At 37.3% G+C, this 19,026-nt stretch overlaps 1 protein-coding gene across 4 annotated transcripts in view; it reads right to left on the bottom strand.

The window, feature by feature from the left end:
• The window catches only part of CDK14 (cyclin dependent kinase 14), a 263,918-nt gene that overhangs the window by 81,872 nt on the left and 163,020 nt on the right, over positions 1 to 19,026 (bottom strand). For all 4 annotated transcript variants that reach the window (XM_058183801.1, XM_058183802.1, XM_058183803.1 and 1 more), the window contains one exon: positions 13,886 to 13,934. In XM_058183801.1, coding sequence (XP_058039784.1) covers positions 13,886 to 13,934 — 49 coding nt within the window. The remainder of the gene's footprint in view (positions 1 to 13,885; positions 13,935 to 19,026) is intronic.

Below are 19,026 nucleotides of genomic sequence, written 5' to 3'. Positions count from 1 at the left end.
AAGTAAAACTAAAGTTTTAGGTTTTTTAAATAATCTTTCACTGAGAATTTAAAGTGTAATGTATTAATGCAATAAAGGCCCTAAAAATATAGATAGTCCTTTAGATAAGACCTTTTATTTAATTATGTTTGAAGACCCAAACAGTCTCAGAAAAGTAAAAATTATAAGCTTTGCACTACCCTTCCAATGTATCACTTGATAATGACAAGTGAAAGACTTGACAACCAACTCACATTAAGCTCACAGTTGCAGATTCTTGTAGTCAAATGAATGTGGTTTATGACCTTCCCAGCCAGCTTCTGACAAGCAAAGTCAATTGGAGAAGCCAGATTCACTTAGGCTGAAAATGATTCATTTAAGAACCATATAGTCTACTTAACTGTACTATTAACTTCACTTAGTATTACAACAAATAAGATCATAAAATTGGGACTCATTTAAAGATCGCATCACTTAGCAACCAAATTATGGTCCTCTATCAGATTTTTCATCTATGCTTCTTTTATAGGCTTAAATCGAAATGGGTGTGTGTGTGTGTGTGTATGGGTGGTGGTGGTGGGGATTTAATGCCATTCTCTGATTTTAATGGAATAATGTAATATTGAGTTTTTTAAAGGAATTGTAAATTTGTATCATCTTCACTAGGTCTCAAGCACAATTAAAGGTTGACATGTACACACACGTACAGAGACAATTACAATAGTCTTTTCACAGCATATTTTTTCACACATGCATTCCCCAGTATTTCCACATACAGTGAGGAGGGGAAAAATAAAATCTCTAAGAACATCAGGATCAAATTTAGCATATCACACATATACCATGCCATTCAAGAATCTCAGATGCTTTTATCTTTCCTCTAAAAAAAAAATATCTGAAGAGGATATCCACATTCAAATTCACTCACTCAATTTCTATAATTGCCCAACTCAAACAAGTGATTCTGGGATGCTAACATATTGCTAATATATTTAACAAAGGTTTACTATTAACATATTCTAAATGAAAAACTATATTTTAAGTTCCTAAAGTTTTGACTTTTAAAATCTCTTCTAACTAAAGGAATTTTGCTATTCATAAATCTCATTCCTTGCTTCCAATGTTAATGTTGAGTATTAGAAAAGATTTAACTTCACTATAATGTAAGTAAGGACTTGTAACCTCCCCTGTCACTGAAGTCAGTGATCTTTCATCACTATTACATTTAAATATTCCAACAGGGTATTCAAATCTATCATACTTCAGAGCACCTCTTGTCCCTGTCACATTAATCTTTTTTACTTCTTTTCTGTCAAATCATATTAATGAGTAAAGTTCATTGATTAGGAAGAATAAAAGAAAAGTACATTATTAATATATATACCCTGCAATTATAATCACTGTTTGACTTATAGCGTATTGCATCTGAGTTTTATTAACATCTTTTTTATAAATATGTAAAATGTTCTACACATAAGACTAGATATGAATGCAGCTACATAATTATAAATATCTTGTATTAATCAGGGGCCTATAAATATTAATGTCCAATTACTGCTTTCTGAACAGTATTTTTTTAAAAAGTGTAATTAAAATTACCTAAGAAGCTAAAAAAAAATCCTCTGAGTATATATTTTCTACTACCAAGGAATTAAACAAAAATATTTTAGATATGTGAATTATTTTAATATTTTTTAGAAAACCCACTTCAGTTAGGTAAATACTGCTACTAAGACATCGATAAGCAGGAGATATAACTGACCTCCCAAAATTATATTTCACTAATGATACTATAATATTATAGTTTTTGTCCAAGCCTAAATTTGAATGCACTGTGATCAATGATCATAGCTAAACTGACCTTGTATAACACTGTGAAAATTAGAATATTTCTATAAAGACTTGATGAATTTATAGGTTTTTTTTTAAAAAAATGTTCTTCTTATGATTATAAAAATATTTTAAAGTCCAATACAACCAGGAATATAACAGCTTACAAATCAAATTTGTAGCCTTAGGATATGAAATTGATTCAGTGCCTAAAAGGAAAAAAAATCAGTTCCCCTTGGAATCACTTGCCTATCTGCCCTCCAGCAATGACAGGTGCACCAATACTATAGTAAATTGTTTTATTCACATTATACTGCTGAATGAGCAACCTGGTCTATCTAGATGTAGTGGTAAGAGAAGCAGCACTTTTTGGCAAGACAGCTAACCAATGTAATTGTTACCCAAATAAATACTTTTTAAAAAAATTACTTTTGGGGTTTATTCCACCCATCAAGATTTCCTTTATAAATTGCTTGTTGAGGGCTTCAAATTATTGAATGGGGAAATATAAACTATATTCACAGGCATCTGGTATAAGCCAAAATGATGATATATCTTTTGTCATCATTACGCAGATGACATATATTATATTTTATATTTTATGAAATTAGTATTTAGTTTTATTCTTTTAGTACCAACTTAGATCTTTAGTACTAACTTAGACAAAATGGCTAAATAGTACATGAACATATTGCAGTGATGATGCTAAAACAGGGGAGATATCACATATATGAGAAAAACATAACAAGAAGAGAATATTAAATAAGATTGGTCATAGAGAAAATTCAGACTGTTACTTTAATGCAAGATACCAAAAATTAATCCTATCAATTAGGGTTGAGAACTTGTCCTGCCAACTCTGGAACTTTTGGTTCAGTGTTGTTGGTTTTTTTTGCTTGCACCAAAATAGTGTTTCTGCTATTTCTATTCCCAAACTAAGGAATTCTAGTTTAAACTCAGAAAACAAAATAATAAACCAGATTAATAAAACATTGAGCATATATTTGTAGAGTCTTTGGCATTCCCTGAGCTTGGTGGTTGCATTGCCCAGCTAGGTAACATCATCAATGTGGTGTTTGCTTTCTATTTATTATATATTGGGAATATAATTATTAGTTAGGCTATAATAGGAAACTCTGCATTAATGCGAGTGTTATTCTGAAATATAGTGCACAAGCACATAGTGTTCCTTATAATATATTTATTTATTTGTTTGTTTTATTTATTTATTTTGTCACAACAGTATATATAAGCATAAGCATGAAAATAATTATATAATATATAAGCATATATATATATAAGCATAAGTATGTAATAACTTTGGGACACGGTGGCTCAGGGGCTAGGACGTTGAGCTTGTCAATCGAAAGGTCGGCAGGTCAGCAGTTCAAATCCCTAGTGCTGCTGTGTAATGGGGTGAGCTTCCGTTACTTGTCCTAGCTTCTGCCAACCTAGCAGTTTTGAAAGCATGTAAAAATGCAACTAGAAAAAATAGGGACCACCTCTGGTGGGAAGATAACAGCGTTCCGTGCGCCTTTGGTGTTGAGTCATGCTGGCCACATGACCACGGAGACGTCTTTGGACAGCGCTGGCTCTTCGGCTTTGAAACGGAGATGAGCACCGCTCCCTAGAGTCGGCAACGACTAGCATTTATGTGCGAGGGGAACCTTTACCTTTACCTATGTAATAACTATATTAATTGGATATAATGAAAGGAAAAAATAGGACAGGAACAGTAGGCACGTTTGTGCTCTTATGCATGCCCCATACAGCTTTAAAGCTTTGGGGATTTTGAGAAGAGACCACAGAGTCAGGTAGTGTGTTCCAAGCATTAACAACTCCGTTACAGAAGTCATATTTTCTGCAATCAAGATTGAAGTGGTTAACATTAAGTTTAAATCTATTGTTTGCTCTTGTATTGTTGTGATTGAAGCTGAAGTAGTCTTCAACAGGAAGGACATTGCAATAGATGATTCTATGAGTTAAACACAGGTCCTGTCAAAGGCGGCAGAGTTCTAAGTTTTCTAAACCCAAAATTTCAAGTCTGGTAGCATAAGGTTATTGTTGTATTCAGAAGAGTGGAGAACTCTTCTTGTAAAATATTTCCGGACACGTTCAATTGTATTGATGTCAGAAATGTGGTATGGATTCCAGACAGGCGAGCTGCATTCAAGAATTGGTCTAGCAAATGTTTTATAAGCTCTGGTTAGTAGTGTAGTGTTTCTGGAGAAGAAGCTACGTAAGATTAGATTTACAATTCTTAAAGCCTTTTTTGCGATGTAGTTGCAGTGGGCTTTGGCACTTAGATCCTTGGATATGAAAACTCCAAGGTCTTTAACAGGTTGGGGGTCATCTGTAATGTAATGTCCATCGAGTTTGTATTTAGTGTTTATATTCTTTTTTCCAATGTGTAAGAAAGAGCATTTGCAGGTTGAGATTTGAAGTTGCCAATTTTTTGACCATTCTGACACAAAGTAAAGGTCTTTTTGAAGGGTAGCTGTATTGTTGGTAGTGTTAAATTGTTTGACATTGTCAGCGAAAAGAACACAATTACTTTTAATATGGTCACAGAGATCATTAATGTATAATATGAAGAGTGTTGGTCCAAGAACACTGCTTTGGGGAACGCCGCTATTGACAGGAACAGGATTTGATAGGGCACTGCCTATTTTGACCACTTGTTGTGGTCAATATTTTGACCAATTGTGGAGGAGTCTGGAGATGCCGTAGGATTTTAGTTTTAGGAGACGTTTGTCATGTACCACTGAGTCAAAAGCTTTACAGAAGTCTATGTAAATTGCATCTATTGTTTTGCCTTGATCAAGATTTGTAGTCCATATGTTTTTATAGTGAAGAAGTTGTAAATTACATGATAATTTTTTTCTGAAACCAAATTGTTTATTAGAGAGTAGATTGTTTGTTTCTAGGTGGAGGATAATGGATTGGTTGATGATAGATTCCATAACTTTACAGGTGACGCAGCATAGAGAGATTGGTCTGTAATTTTCAACTAAACTGCGGTCTTCTTTTTTGAAGACAGGAATGACCGTGGCTAGTGACCAACGTTTGGGAAGGGAACTGGTCGTGAAGGTTTTTCCAAAGATTATGCTTAGGGGTTCTGCTATATTAGTGGAAAGCTTTTTTAAGAAGTATGCACATAGTCCATCAGGTCCTATAGATAGGGATGGTTTCAGTTTGCGAAGAGCTTTTTCAACATTTTCTTCAGTGAAATCTATATGTGTTAGGTCGTTGTTGGTGTGGTTGGGGAATGTCGGGTATGAGCCATTACTGTTAACAAAGACTGAGCCGAAGAATGTGTTAAAGAGGTTTGCTTTAACTATTTCATCATTATTTTCTTTGCCGTTAGATTCTTTTAGTGGTGGGATGGATCTCGAGTCATTAAGTTTGTTGTTCACAAAATTATAAAAAGCACGATTGGAATTTGTGCTTGGTGTGGTAATTGGTGCATTCAATTTGGTTGCATATATCTCTGTATCAGTTTTTGAAATTAGCTACATGTCCCTTTTTGTTTTTTCTCCAAAGGGAATTTTTTTTTGGATTGAAGCTTTTTTATTGATATGGGTAATTTGTTTTTCTTGATTTTTGTGGTGGTTTGTGGTACGTAGAGTTTAATGGCTCTATTGATTTCGAATAGGAAAACTCTGTAGTGGTCTTCAGCAGTAATACAGGATGAAAATAGATTTTGCCAGTCAAGAAATGAGAGATCGTAGTTTATAAGTTTATAGTTGGCTTTTTTGAAATTGTAATTTGGAATACTATTATTATTACGATTTTTGTTAAGGGCATATATTGAGACAAAAGTCTATCATGCTGTGGTCACTGTTGGAAAAGGGTTCTTTTATTTGTAGTCCATAAATTGAGTTTGTGTTGTTGCAGAAGATGAGGTCAAGGCACAATGGTACATGGCAGGATATTGGTATTCTTTTTAGTAAAAATATCTTACCCTTCTCAATGTGGCCATATGAGCAGTCATTTCATTAAATGAAGCCTCCAACAAAGATCAAATCACCATGTATTTCTCTTAGTATCGCTGGTAGAAGAAAAAGTTTCATTGATTTTAGGCACTTTAGAGAGCGACAACACATTGTTGTCACGTGACGTATTGCAACTTTTTCCCCCTTTGCTAAACTGAGGGTGATGCATCTGGCCCGCGAGCTGTATGTTTGATACCCCTGCTTTAGAGATATACTTTGGTACTATCTAGCAATCAGATTGCAAATACATAGGAACATGTTATCTTTGCATTTTTATTGTTGTATTATCTCTTGACCTATCTCAGATTATGACTGCTTCTAATACATTCGTTTTGGTCAAAATTTCCATGGTTTGTTCAATCTTTTCTCACTTCACTTCACTGATTAGCTATTGCTTTATGGACCACCTATTAATTTTCTGAGTTGGTTCAAGGGCAATTCCATTTCAGACCAATTTCAGAAGTTAAACTGAGTGGTGACAAAGACATCAACAACAATTTCCAATCTAGGAATGGCCACAAGTAATACACGAGCTGTGCAATGGCTGCTAACTTAGCATGGAGGGATAGATGCTTAGATCAAAATAATATGCATCATTATTTTAATTAGCTCCCTAAAACCCATGTTTCCATTAACAATGTAAAAACAAATATTTCTCTGTTCCTAAGCTGTCATGGTAATGTAAATAACTGATATTAATGCAGCCTGTTATTAACAGCAACTGCTTGCAATATTGCAGGTTCAAGTCCCACCAGGCCCAAGGTTGACTCAGCCTTCCATCCTTTATAAGGTAGGTAAAATGAGGACCCAGATTGTTGGGGGGCAATAACTTGACTTTGTATATAGTATACAAAATGGATGAAGACTATTGCCTGACATAGTGTAAGCCGCCCTGAGTCTTTGGAGAAGGGCGGGATATAAATGCAAATAAAATAAATAAATAAATAAATATTAGAGATGGCTTTGGAATCAAAATAATTTATAAATGATTTATAGATATACATTAAAACATTTAAAAATATTATATAATCATCCCAAATAGACTTGAGATTTACACAATCTTAAACATTATAAACTCTTTGGCAAAGATATTACTAAACTTCATTGCTTATAGTTGTGGGAATGGAAAGTCTCAAATGCAAATAGCTAATGGGCCCTATTTAGGCCAGTCAGTCAAAATGTATGGTTCTGAATTCCCAGATGGAAATCAGGATACAACTGCAACAAATACACCAATAAACAGACAAAGGATTGTCCCTGAAACCGAATCCCTCTAACTGAAACATACTCCACAGAAATCAATCTCATTTTCAGGCCAATAATTTCCTTAATAATTGGGTTAAAATAAGCCAAGCACTGGAGACAGCATGGTCTGCAATCTCATTACTCAGTGGTTTTCATGGGATGCTATAATTAATTCTCCAGTTCATTCTATACTGTTCATTTCACTATGAACAGTATAGAATGAACTGTTCAATTCAGTTCAGTGAACAGTTCATTACTGTTCAGCTCATTAATAATTCTTCTGTTCATTCTGTGCTTGTTTATAGGGGGAAAAGTGGTGATTGTGTCTTTATCATGCAGAAATTATTATTAACAATTCCACGTCCCTGGAATGGAATCCCTCTAGTTGAAATATATCCCACAGAAATCAATCTCATTTGCAGACCAATAATTTCCTTAATAATTGGGTTAAAATGGATTGGCAAAAGATTATACTTTCTTCTCAGAGAAACATAAATCTTTTTCTAGAATTGTTATGATCTGGATTACAAAAAAATTGCTTCATAAAACAATCAAAGCAAATATACTTCCAGAATTTTTTTCTGATCATAACCCAATGACTTTATATGTTAAATTTGGGGCCCAGTCTTTAAAATGAAGATGAAATGAGTTTGTTTTGCAAAGATTACAGTTTGTTAAGGAATGTAACAAGTACTCCAAAATTATTTTAACAATAATCTGGGCAAGATAACCAATTTGAGAACAGTTTGATATGTCTGTAAAACTATGATAAGAGGATGCTTTATACAATATATATATATATTAATTAAGAAGAAGACCGATTGAAAAATGCAAAAAAATCCAAACATGTTACACGAAATTAAACTGAGGAAAAGAGAACTTCAGAAACCACCAGAAGATTTTAACATACTTAACCAGTTAAAATTATTGCAACAACAAATTTCTTTGTTGATCATTTCAAATATTGAAAAGAAATTGAATTACCAAACTTTTTTGAACATGCAAATAAACCAGAAAGATGGCTGGTATATAAATTAAGAAAACAGATTGAAAAGGGGAAAATAATTAAACTTCAGGAAGGAAATGAGACCTACATGAATAATAAAAATATTCGAAGACACTTTTGGAATTATTGTATTAATCTACTAGCTGAATACCCATGCTCCGCTATGAAACTATGTGTTCAGGCTTGATAAATCGACACTTACAGCTTGAAAATTAATGAGTAGTTACAATCGGCCTCTCCTCTCCCCTTCTCTCTCTCTCCCTCTCTCCCTCAGTCTTGCCACACAGAGGCCTTTCCTATCCTACCCCCTTCTCTCCCTCAGCCTTGCCCCATAGAAGCATATCCTATCCCATCCCCTTTCTGTCTCTTAGGCTTGCCCCATAGAAGCCTCCCCTATCCTATCCCCTTCTCTCCCTCAGGCTTGCCCCACAGAATACTCCCCTATCCTATTCCCTTGTTGCTGCTGTGAAAATGAAACTCCTCTCCTTTGCTTGTGTTTTGCATTCGGAACAGATTTGTTTTCAGGTGTGGGGGGGAGTAGAAGTCCTTAACATCAGAGGCTGTTTAGAAAGTGAAACAGTATTTGCTATGTGAGTAAGAAGGAGACAGAAGACAGGAAGGAGCCTGGCCTTAGTGGCTTAGCTCAACTGTAAAGCTGCTTGCTGTGGTGAAAGTAAAACTGAAACTGAAATTCCTCTTGTCTGCTTATTTTTTGCATTTGGAACAGATTTCTTTTCAGTGGGGAGGGAGAGTGGAACTCCTGACCATCAGAGCATGTTAATAATAATATAGGAAATACTAATGCTCTGATGGTCATTTCGAAAAATCCTTTCTTAGTGAGCACCTAGAAGCCAAGAGGAACATACATGGCAAATTTCATGTTTATAGGCTTTACAGTTCTGGAGATTTTGTGATGAGTGGTATTTTGCTTTTATATAGAGAGAAGATAAAGAAGAAAGGAAAATTTATGAAATCAATTCCATACCTCCCAGGAGAACTTCTAAATTGGAGGTAGAAATTGAAAGTTGGACTGTGATTCCTGATCCTTAAAAAGTAAAACTCTGGGTTTAGCTTCTAGTAATTAAATGAAAATAATTACCGTATATACTCGAATATAAGCCGATCCGAGTATAAGCCGAGGTCCCCAATTTTACCCCAAAAACTGGGGTAAACTGGGGACTCGAGTATAAGCCGAGGGTGGGAAATGAGGCACCTACCGGTTGGGGAAACCCTCCCTCCCTCAGCTGAGAAGGCTGGCGGCTCCCCCGCCCCGCCCTCTCACTGCACCGGCAGGGCTTCCCCGCGCCGTCCGGTAAAATGTGAAAAAAAGAAAAAAAAAACACTCGAGTATAAGCCGTATATACTCGAGTATAAGCCGAGGGGCTTAAAAAAAAAACAAAACTCGAGTATAAGCCGTATAGACCCGAGTATAAGCCGAAGGGACGTTTTTCAGCACAAAAAACGTGCTGAAAAACTCGGCTTATACTCGAGTATATACGGTATATGTATCTGAGATGGCTGTTTTTTATTACTGAAATGAAAATAGCAATATTGTTAATGATTTCAATTGAGATTATTTTGTTAACTATTCCTCAGCTAACACATGTGCTCCCCCAAGTGTCTAAAATACTATTTTAACTTTGATATAATTTATTTTAATAGAAAGCACAAAGATTTATATAAGTGATTGTAAGATAATAGTTTAATATTTGATATGCTATACTTCAAGGAATTGGAGGAGATTAATTGAAGATATGAGTAATTATGTATATATTAAAGGAATTTACACATAACTGTTTCATCCTTCCTATTCAGGAAGTACATTCTGGCGATTTTCAACAGATTCCTGAACAATAGAGATTTTTTTAAAAAATTCATAGGTTTACATGCTCTTGTATTCCTAATAATGGATGAGAAATAATTTGTTTAAAGTCTGGATGGCAAATATAAATTGACTGAAAGACTCTGTTCCTATGATTCTAGAGAGGTCATGGACATGTCCTTCGTTGCTCTTTTTTATAACAATTTTCAAACAATTTTTATTTTCCCAATAATTACTAGGTATTCTTGTTGTTTAGATACCACTTAGGTTTAGTGGTTGCTTAAGATGTCACATAGCACAAATAGTTAGATTCTGCATAGAAGCACTAAAGATTTCCGGAACTTAATGAATAATCCATTTTAACCATTTTATACAATTAATGCATCAAATCTTTTAATATTATTACCCTGTTATATTTTAATGCTTAATAACTATAGGCTTTTACAATTTAAGGATTAATATTACATTATAGCTTAGACTGTACTCTTGTTTAAGTGCAACTGATAAATAGGTGCAGATTATGATTTTAACACAGATTTTATTGTTATTTGTATAGAATTACTTTATTCTACAATCTTAATTAGATACTCTTTGACTATTTTTAGTTGTATTGGTCTTTGATTGTAATAAATATTTTTTGAAAGGCCTTGATTATGAGTATAACAGAACCATACTCAAAGAACAAGGTTATTTATGGTACATTATACATTTCTGCTTGCAAAATCATATTTCCAAAACTGTGACATCACAAAAACTGTTAGTGTCCATCTTATTTATTCACATGATCTGTATCTGTTGTCTCTGAAAAATTCCCAGTACTGTATATTCATAAAAAAATAATATAATGAAGCAATCCTAAGCAAAATAAAACCAAAACTTTGTTGTTGTTGTTAGATGCAAAGTTGTGTCCGACCCATCTTTGAAGGCTTTACAAATCAAATTTAACTGTCTTTATAAAATATAAAAAAAAGCAGCTATCTGTATTTCCAAGGAAACAGCATTTTAAGCAATAGGATAGCTACTGAGAAATTCTATTTCTGAATCTACCTTCAAAATTTTAAAAGAGAATGAAACCCAAAGCATTTTCCATTTGATTAAATATATAGGATGGGTATATTCCATTGGCTAGAGAATGAAAGTATCTAGAACCCAAGCCATTTAAGATTTTTAGGTTAAAATAAGCACTTAGAAATATACTAAATTTTTATTTGTAGCCTATAGTATGCAATGACCATGCAATCAGTGTCACAATTCTGTGGTAACTCCCTCATTTTAAATCAAAGATAGCTTCAAAAGGAGAGCCCGTATAGTAGTAGTCCAACCTTGAGCTGGTGAAAAAGTAAGCCATTGTTATTTATCAGTAAAACCCTCAACAGTTATGGCAAATAGTGTTAAACCCATAATTAGAAAGTGTCTATATCTTTGATAATTAATGACTAATTTTAACACGTAAAATCTACAGAGCAAACACACCATAGATACATTACATAGTATTCTTGAAATTCATGGGGCAGATAGCTTCAGAATTAACATGTACATTTTCTTTTCCCAAATCAGTAAGAACTGCTAACGAACAGTTTAGCTCAACATCAAAATAGTTTCTAAAGTCAACTTTGTGTTACAAAGAAAAGTATAACAACAGTATAATTAGCAGAAAGTTTTTTCATTACAGAAAAAAACATATAAACAAAAAATGGGCCAAGACATTCAAGGCATCTCCAAGTTAGTAATTGCAATAATTTGGAACATAAAAAGCTACATTTATTTTATAAAAAACCAACAAAAGCCCAGTATAGATCAGCATACTAAAAATAATAATAATATAATTTTCTTAGGTATCTCTACATATTCAATTTATTCAATAAAAATGTAATGTAATTGTGGAAGTTTTGATAATTATTTATCATCTGAAAGGTATTAATTTCCTTCACATTTTTAGAAAATTTTTAGGATGCCATTCAGTGTAACTATGCACATTCTTTCTTTTAAGGTTATCTAATATGATAAATGAGACTATTTGGTTTGTATATAATTCAACCAATTCTAAGTAGCAAAAAATATCTAACACATTTAGAAATTTCAGATGTGTGTATTGTAAAAATATTTATCAACCAACACCAAAGTGTGTAATGAAACATTGTATTCATCTTCCTTTATTTTGAAGGCAGCTGACATTTCATAGATAAACTGGAGTGTTTCACAGTATTAGTTTTGTGATAATGTCCACCAAACTGGAAAATTTTACAAAGGGATAAGAGAAATTCAGTGAGGCTAAGAATACCAGTACACACACACACACACACACACACACACACACACACACACACACACACACACACCAGAGACAATATATGTATATTAGTTATTAATGATATAAGAATCAGAGGATGGTATAGCACCGTGATGGCAAACCTATGGCACGCGTGCCAGAGGTGGCACTCAGAGGCCTTTCTGTGGGCACGTGTGCTGTCGCCAGCTGCTTTTCCGGATTCCGATGCATACATGCGCGTTGGCCAGCTGGTTTCCACGGAGTACCAGAACCCGGAAGAGAGCAACTGGCCAGTGCACATGTGCTCCAGATCAGCTGGCCAGTGCGCATGTGCGCAATGAAACCCACGATGGAACCTGAAAGTGCAGGTGGCCACTGCGCACATGTGCACTGGCCAGCTGGTCTCTTCTGGGTTCCGATGCTCTGGCATGCGTGCACATGCATGTGCGCACACATGCTCCAATTTCTGCATTTGGTGCTGAAAAAGTTAACCATCACTGGTATAGCACATGCTGTGTCTATAGACTTTATTAGCATCCAATGGTAATCTTTCTGATAGACTTGGGAAGCCTTCAATTTAATTCAATAGAGTTTTATATTCTTAATTTCTTTTTTCTCTCCTGAAGTATTTTCTCTCACATACAATATATTATAGGAGTATCAGCTGGCTCAATCAGGCCAAATTTGAGAGAAATAATATTGATCACTTAATAGAAGCAGAATTAGCAATGGACAGACACATATAATTATGCATTGCCTTACACATTTCATAAACACTTATATAAAAATGACTGCTTACGGTATCACTGCTTATGGGAGTTTTCATGTTGTGATCAGCACAACACAGAAGAAATTGTTAGACAATTTCTAATAATATTTTGATGCTTGTTGTGATAATATCTGATTTTTAGAAAAGAGTCATATTGACTTTAATAACCACCATTTTAATCTAGGACTTCGAAAACAGTCATAGATTTCAGTTACCCAATAACACCGTTTAATTTGACAACTGAGCCAATTTATTTCCAGGACAGGTGCTGTGCAACCCAATTATTTCTGTAATAAGGAAGCTCTGAAGAGTTTATGGACCATGTACACTCATCAATATTAATAACACAGAACAAAATATTATATATTCTTTTAAATCAGTGCTGTCAAACTCACGGCCCGCGTCACACGCTGGCCGCGCCCACACCGGTTTAGCAAAGGAGGAAAAAGTTGTGCTACGTCACGTGGCACTGCTGTGACGATGTGAGTTTGACACCCGTTTTAGATGGCTCCAGAACTGATAACAACTTGGATAGAGGACCAACTGAATGATGTTTTTTGTAGGTGCTTATGATGCTGATCTGCTGAATCCTCAGAGGCAAGGAAACAGTAGTATATTTCAAACTGATCTGAAGAGATTAGGGACTGGAAACAGTACGCTATGGAAGTACCATTTATTTGTTCCTTGAAAAAAATAGCAACTCAGTGGAAGTAAACTAATCCCAGTAAATGCATGCATTGTACTTTTAGTTAAAGCATAACTTAGATGTGAAAAAGTTATCTTTAGGCGGTTATAAATGTCAAGCTATTGTTTTTTAATCAGTTGGTTAAGAAACTTGATAGGCTAAATATTTGACTTTGGGACAGTATTTAGCATTAAAAACACAATGTTGTAAAATGAGAAGAACTTCCTCTTAGCAATTAACAAGAAATCAACAATATGGTTAGAATGGTTTAATTGAAAGACTTACTTATTCCAGGCTTGTCTAAGATTTTTAGCACTGTACTGTGTAAAGCGATCTGTAACAAAAAAAAATAAGGACTTTTAATTTTATAATCAAACATTTTCCTTTATTACTCTTACTATTAAAGGTAATGTTTACAAATATGCCAGTTTATGAAACCAAATAACAAAAAAAGCAGGAGAGTAACCCATTACATGTAAAAGTAAATCATCACCTAATTCCTAAAATTTAATAGCAACTCTGCAGATTAGGCAAATGTAATCACCACTAAAAAACCATTTATAAGGGCAATAGCCCAGAAAAAAATTATTTATTAAATTTATATGACAGTAACTTCCTTTTCAAAAAACGTTAATTCAAAGTAACTACATAGAAACTATATCAGAAACTATTAAATAATTACTACTATTAAATAATATCATTGTTGTATCCTCCTCGCCTCCGCCCGAACGATGGCTTAATTACCGGCTCTTATCAGCTCTGGCAGCAAAAGAATCAGCTTCTGCCAAGAGCCCTCGATAGCTGCCAAGACGCTGGTGAGTCACAACCTTCAGCTCTAGTCAATCCATGGATTTGCCTGATACAAAGAGACACACCAGCTCTTGCTGCCTTTTATATCCTGTGGGGTGTGGCTCCATGACTTAGCACTTCCTAGGCCTGCCCCTCCCGTTTCTGTCGTTCCCTTCTCTCCTGCCTACGAAACCTGGGATTGAGCCAAGCCTGATTGCTGTCAGCTGGGTCTGCAGGCATGGCCTGGGGGGGAAAGAGTCAGGAGAAGGAGGCCTCGTTATCTCTTTCACTTGGCCTGCTTCTGGCTTTTGGAGCTGATCCAGGGAGGCCGGTGCTTCCGAGGTAAGTCCTGACGGCCCTTCTCCCTCACTGACCAAATCACTTTCTGGCAGCAGGCCCAGCTCCAAGTCACTTTCTGGCAGCAAGTCCGGCTCCAAGGCACTTTCGGACATGGGGCCAGGTTCGGGGGCGAGAGTCACAACAATCATTCAGTAATTTAATCTGTCAATTTGTAAAGATCTTGCAAACATTAAACAACTTTACAGAGACAGAGGGATCCAGTAGCATGTATCTGGTAATGTGTGCTCTTTAGCAAAAATACCTTAAGAACACCATACATGTATGATTCATGCTACATCAGATGGAAGGCTCTATATTCCAGTTTTTTATTACTACAATGAGAAATCATAGCATACTTTCTCTTCCTGTACAATTTCAGAGGATTTTAGACTTGTTCAGTCCAACTTATTAAGAGCCTGACCCACAGTGGACGGTAAACCATTAGATCGGGTTTTTGTCTCAAGACAGTGATATTTTGAACATGGGATTGGAGACCTTAACATTGGTCCCTTGTTATGGAAAGATCATTCCTTCTGTGTCCTCTTGGTCCTGGAGTTCTCCACAACTGCCCCTCCCCTCCACTGGAGGGAGTTGGGCCTGTTAATCAGTCTGACAGACAAGACTGGGTTTCACAAGAAAGTTGATTTCCACCCCCACCCCCCAAACTGTAACACAGGTTTCAGCTAATGTTTCAGTTGTATTTTGGAATGAGCTTGGATTAGACAACACCTGTGCAGACTCATTGTGATTGAATATCATATAGAGTCCCTTCTCAAAAATCCATCTTTGGATCCATCTGTGTTAGATAACTTTCGTACAGTTTTAAACCTTCCCCTAGCATCCCCTATCCTCTTTTGAATCTACAGGAAACTGCTGAGGGAGGGGCGAAGAGATAATCCAACAGCATGATGTGGAGATGTATAAACTCCTATCTGGCCATCCAGGCATTGCTGTTCAGATATTGATCCAGTGCTTGGAGGTAGTGGCTCCAACTCAAAATAGCAAAATCAAGCAGCCCTGGATTTTTGGCTCCCATTGATCTGGTAAAGTATCATTTCCAATTCTACAGTCCCGCAAACAAAACTTGTGCACAATTTGGGGGTTTTCCTGCCCTTGCAGCTCCTGTTCGATAGTTGCTGAAAGCAACTGTGGCTAGAGGAGCCTTCACACAGATTTAAAGTAAAGTCTCCCAGTTAAGGAATGACATAAAAATTACAGTGCATTCAGAAAGTGCATTCAGACCCCCGTTACTTTTGTCAAGTTTGTTATGTTGTAGCCCGATTCTACAGTTGTTGAAATTCACATTTTTTCTCATTACTTTTACACTCAGAACCCCATAATGACAAAGTGAAAACAAAGTGAAAGTTTAGAAATGTGACTGCTCTAAGGACACCTCTCTGAAAATTGATCCTGTTTCCAATACCTTATTAGTCCTTGACTTACAACAGTTCATTTAGTGACTGTTCAAAGTTACAATGGCACTGAAAAAAGTGATTTATGACTGTTTTCACTCTTATGACCGTTGCAGTATCCCCTAGCTCACATGATAGAAATTCAGATGTTTGGCAACTTACTCATATTTATGATTGTTGTGGTGTTTCAAGGTCATGTGATCCCCTTTTGTGACCTTTTGACAAGCAAAGTCAATGGGAAGTCAGATTCACTTAACAACCCATTACAACTTAACATCTGTAGCGATTCACTTAACAACTGTGCAAGAAAGATCATAAAATGGGGCAAAAGTCACTTAAAAATTGTCTAACTTAGCTAAAAAAAATTGGGCTCAATTGTGGTTGTAATTCAAGGACTCCCTGTACTACACTATTCTACATTAAGCAACCTTTTCTCCCACCAGGCATCAAATGTTTTCACTGTTAATTTTTGATTACATGTTAAGTATGGCTATAGCCAAAATGAGTAAAAAACAAACAAAACCAAAACCCTGCAATTTCTAATTGGAATCAGTTCTCCTATTTTTTCACTTTCTGCTGTTTTCCTACCAAGGGCTCACAGGGAGATATTTTTGTTAGAGGTTGTATTAGAGAAGTTGCATCGATTGTAAGAAAACTTCTTTGAAGCCAATCAGGTCTTGGTATAGTTTCTATGCAGAACAACTGTATTATGCAATTTATCAGAATGGAAAATGCCCAAGCATCATTTGTACTGAATCACATTGAACGACGGTTGAGATATTTTTAAAATCAAGGTGGTAATAACGTTCAAATTAAGGTATCTTAATTAAATCACAATGAATTTAGCAAACAATCACTTAGATTGCCAGTAATTATTTTTAGTACAATGGGCATATAAACTAGTAATACCTTAGCTGAAAGGAACTTTTTTTGGCCTTTCATGGTTTGGATGACATTATTATTATTATTATTATTATTATTATTATTTAAATTTTTATACCGCCCTTCTCCCGAAGGACTCAGGGCGGTTCACAGCCAATTAAAATACACAATGATACAATAAATACAATTAAAATACAGTTAAAAAACTTATTGAATTGGCCAAGATTAAAATTTAGAATAAAAACCCATTAAAAAACCCATAAATTTAAAACTAACCCAGTCCAGCGCAGATAAATAAGTGAGTTTTAAGCTCGCGACGAAAGGTTCGGAGGTCCGGAAGTTGACGGAGTCCTGGGGGGAGTTCGTTCCAGAGGGCGGGAGCCCCCACAGAGAAGGCCCTTCCCCTGGGCGTCGCCAGACGACACTGTCGCGCCGACGGCACCCTGAGAGTCCCTCTCTGTGAGGCGCACGGGTCGGTGAGAGGTATCCGGTAGCAGCAGGCGGTCCCGTAAATAGCCCGGCCCTATGCCATGGGCGCTTTGAAGGCGTTCACCAACACCTTGAAGCGCACCGGAAGGCCACAGGTAGCCAGTGCAGCCTCGCAGGATAGGTGTCACAGGAGCCACGAGGGCTCCCTCTATCACCAGCGCAGCTGCATTCTGGACTAACTGAAGCCTCCGGATGCCCCTCAAGGGAGCCCCATGTGAGAGCATTGCAGTAATCCAGGCGAGGCGTCACAAGGGCGTGAGTGACTGTGCACAAAGCATCCCGGTCTAGAAAGGCGCAACTGGCGCACCAGGCGAACCTGGTGGAAAGCTCTCCTGGAGGCGGCCGTCAGGTGGTCCTCAAAGACAGTCGTACATCCAGGAGAACGCCCTAGTTGCGCACCCTCTCCATCGGGGCCAATGACTCGCTCCCAACAGTCAGCCGTGGACTCAGCTGACTGTACCGGGATGCCGGCATCCACAGCCACTCCGTCTTGGAGGATTGAGCTTGAGCCTGTTTCTCCCCATCCAGACCCGTCGGCTTCCAAGCACCGGGACAGCACTTGATAGCTTCATTGGGGTGGCCGGTGTGGAAAAGTACAGCTGGGTGTCATCAGCGTACAGCTGGTACCTCACACGAAGCCACTGATGATCTCACCCAGCGGCTTCATATAGATGTTGAACAGAAGGCGAGAGAATCGGCCCTGCGGCACCCACAAGTGAGGCGCCGCGGGTCGACCTCTGCCCGCCAACACCGTCTGCGACGGTCGGAGAGATAGGAGGAGAACCACCGATAAACGGTGCCTCCACTCCCAATCCTCCAACCGGCGCAGCAGGATACCATGGTCGATGGTATCGAAAGCCGCTGAGAGGTCTAATAGGACCAGGGCAGAGGAACAACCCCTATCCCTGGCCCTCCAGAGATCATCCACCAACGCGACCAAAGCCGTCTCAGTGCTGTAACGGGCGGAAGCCGGACTGGAGCAGGTCTAGATAGACAGTTTCCTCCAGGTGCAGGGGAAACTGATATGCCACCATACTCTCTACAACCTTCGCGCGGGCGGGTTGGAGACGACGATAATTACCTAAAACAGCGGGTCAGGAAGGCTTCTTGAGGAGGGCCTCACCACCGCCTCTTTCAAGGCGGCGGAAGACTCCCTCCAACAAGGAAGCGCTCGTAATAGCCTGGAGCCAGCCTCGTGTCACCTCCTGAGTGGCCAGCACCAGCCAGGAGGGCAGGTCCAGTAAACACGTGGTGGCATTCAATCTACCCAGCAACCTGTCCATGTCCTCGGGAGCCACAGGGTCAAATTCATCCCAGACAATATCACCAAGACCGCCCTCAGCCGTCCCGTCCGAATCGCCACAATTCTGGTCCAGACCGTCTCGAAGCTGAACGATTTTATCGTATAGATAACCGTTAAACTCCTCAGCACGTCCCTGCAACGGGACATGTACATAATCATATCAAAAAATATCCCATTGATACACATATGGCCACACTTAGAAACACTGAAGA

The sequence above is a fragment of the Ahaetulla prasina genome, chromosome 4 (assembly GCF_028640845.1).
Source record: "Ahaetulla prasina isolate Xishuangbanna chromosome 4, ASM2864084v1, whole genome shotgun sequence".
Classification (NCBI taxonomy): domain Eukaryota; kingdom Metazoa; phylum Chordata; class Lepidosauria; order Squamata; family Colubridae; genus Ahaetulla; species Ahaetulla prasina.
This window is presented reverse-complemented; position numbering and strand designations above follow the sequence as displayed.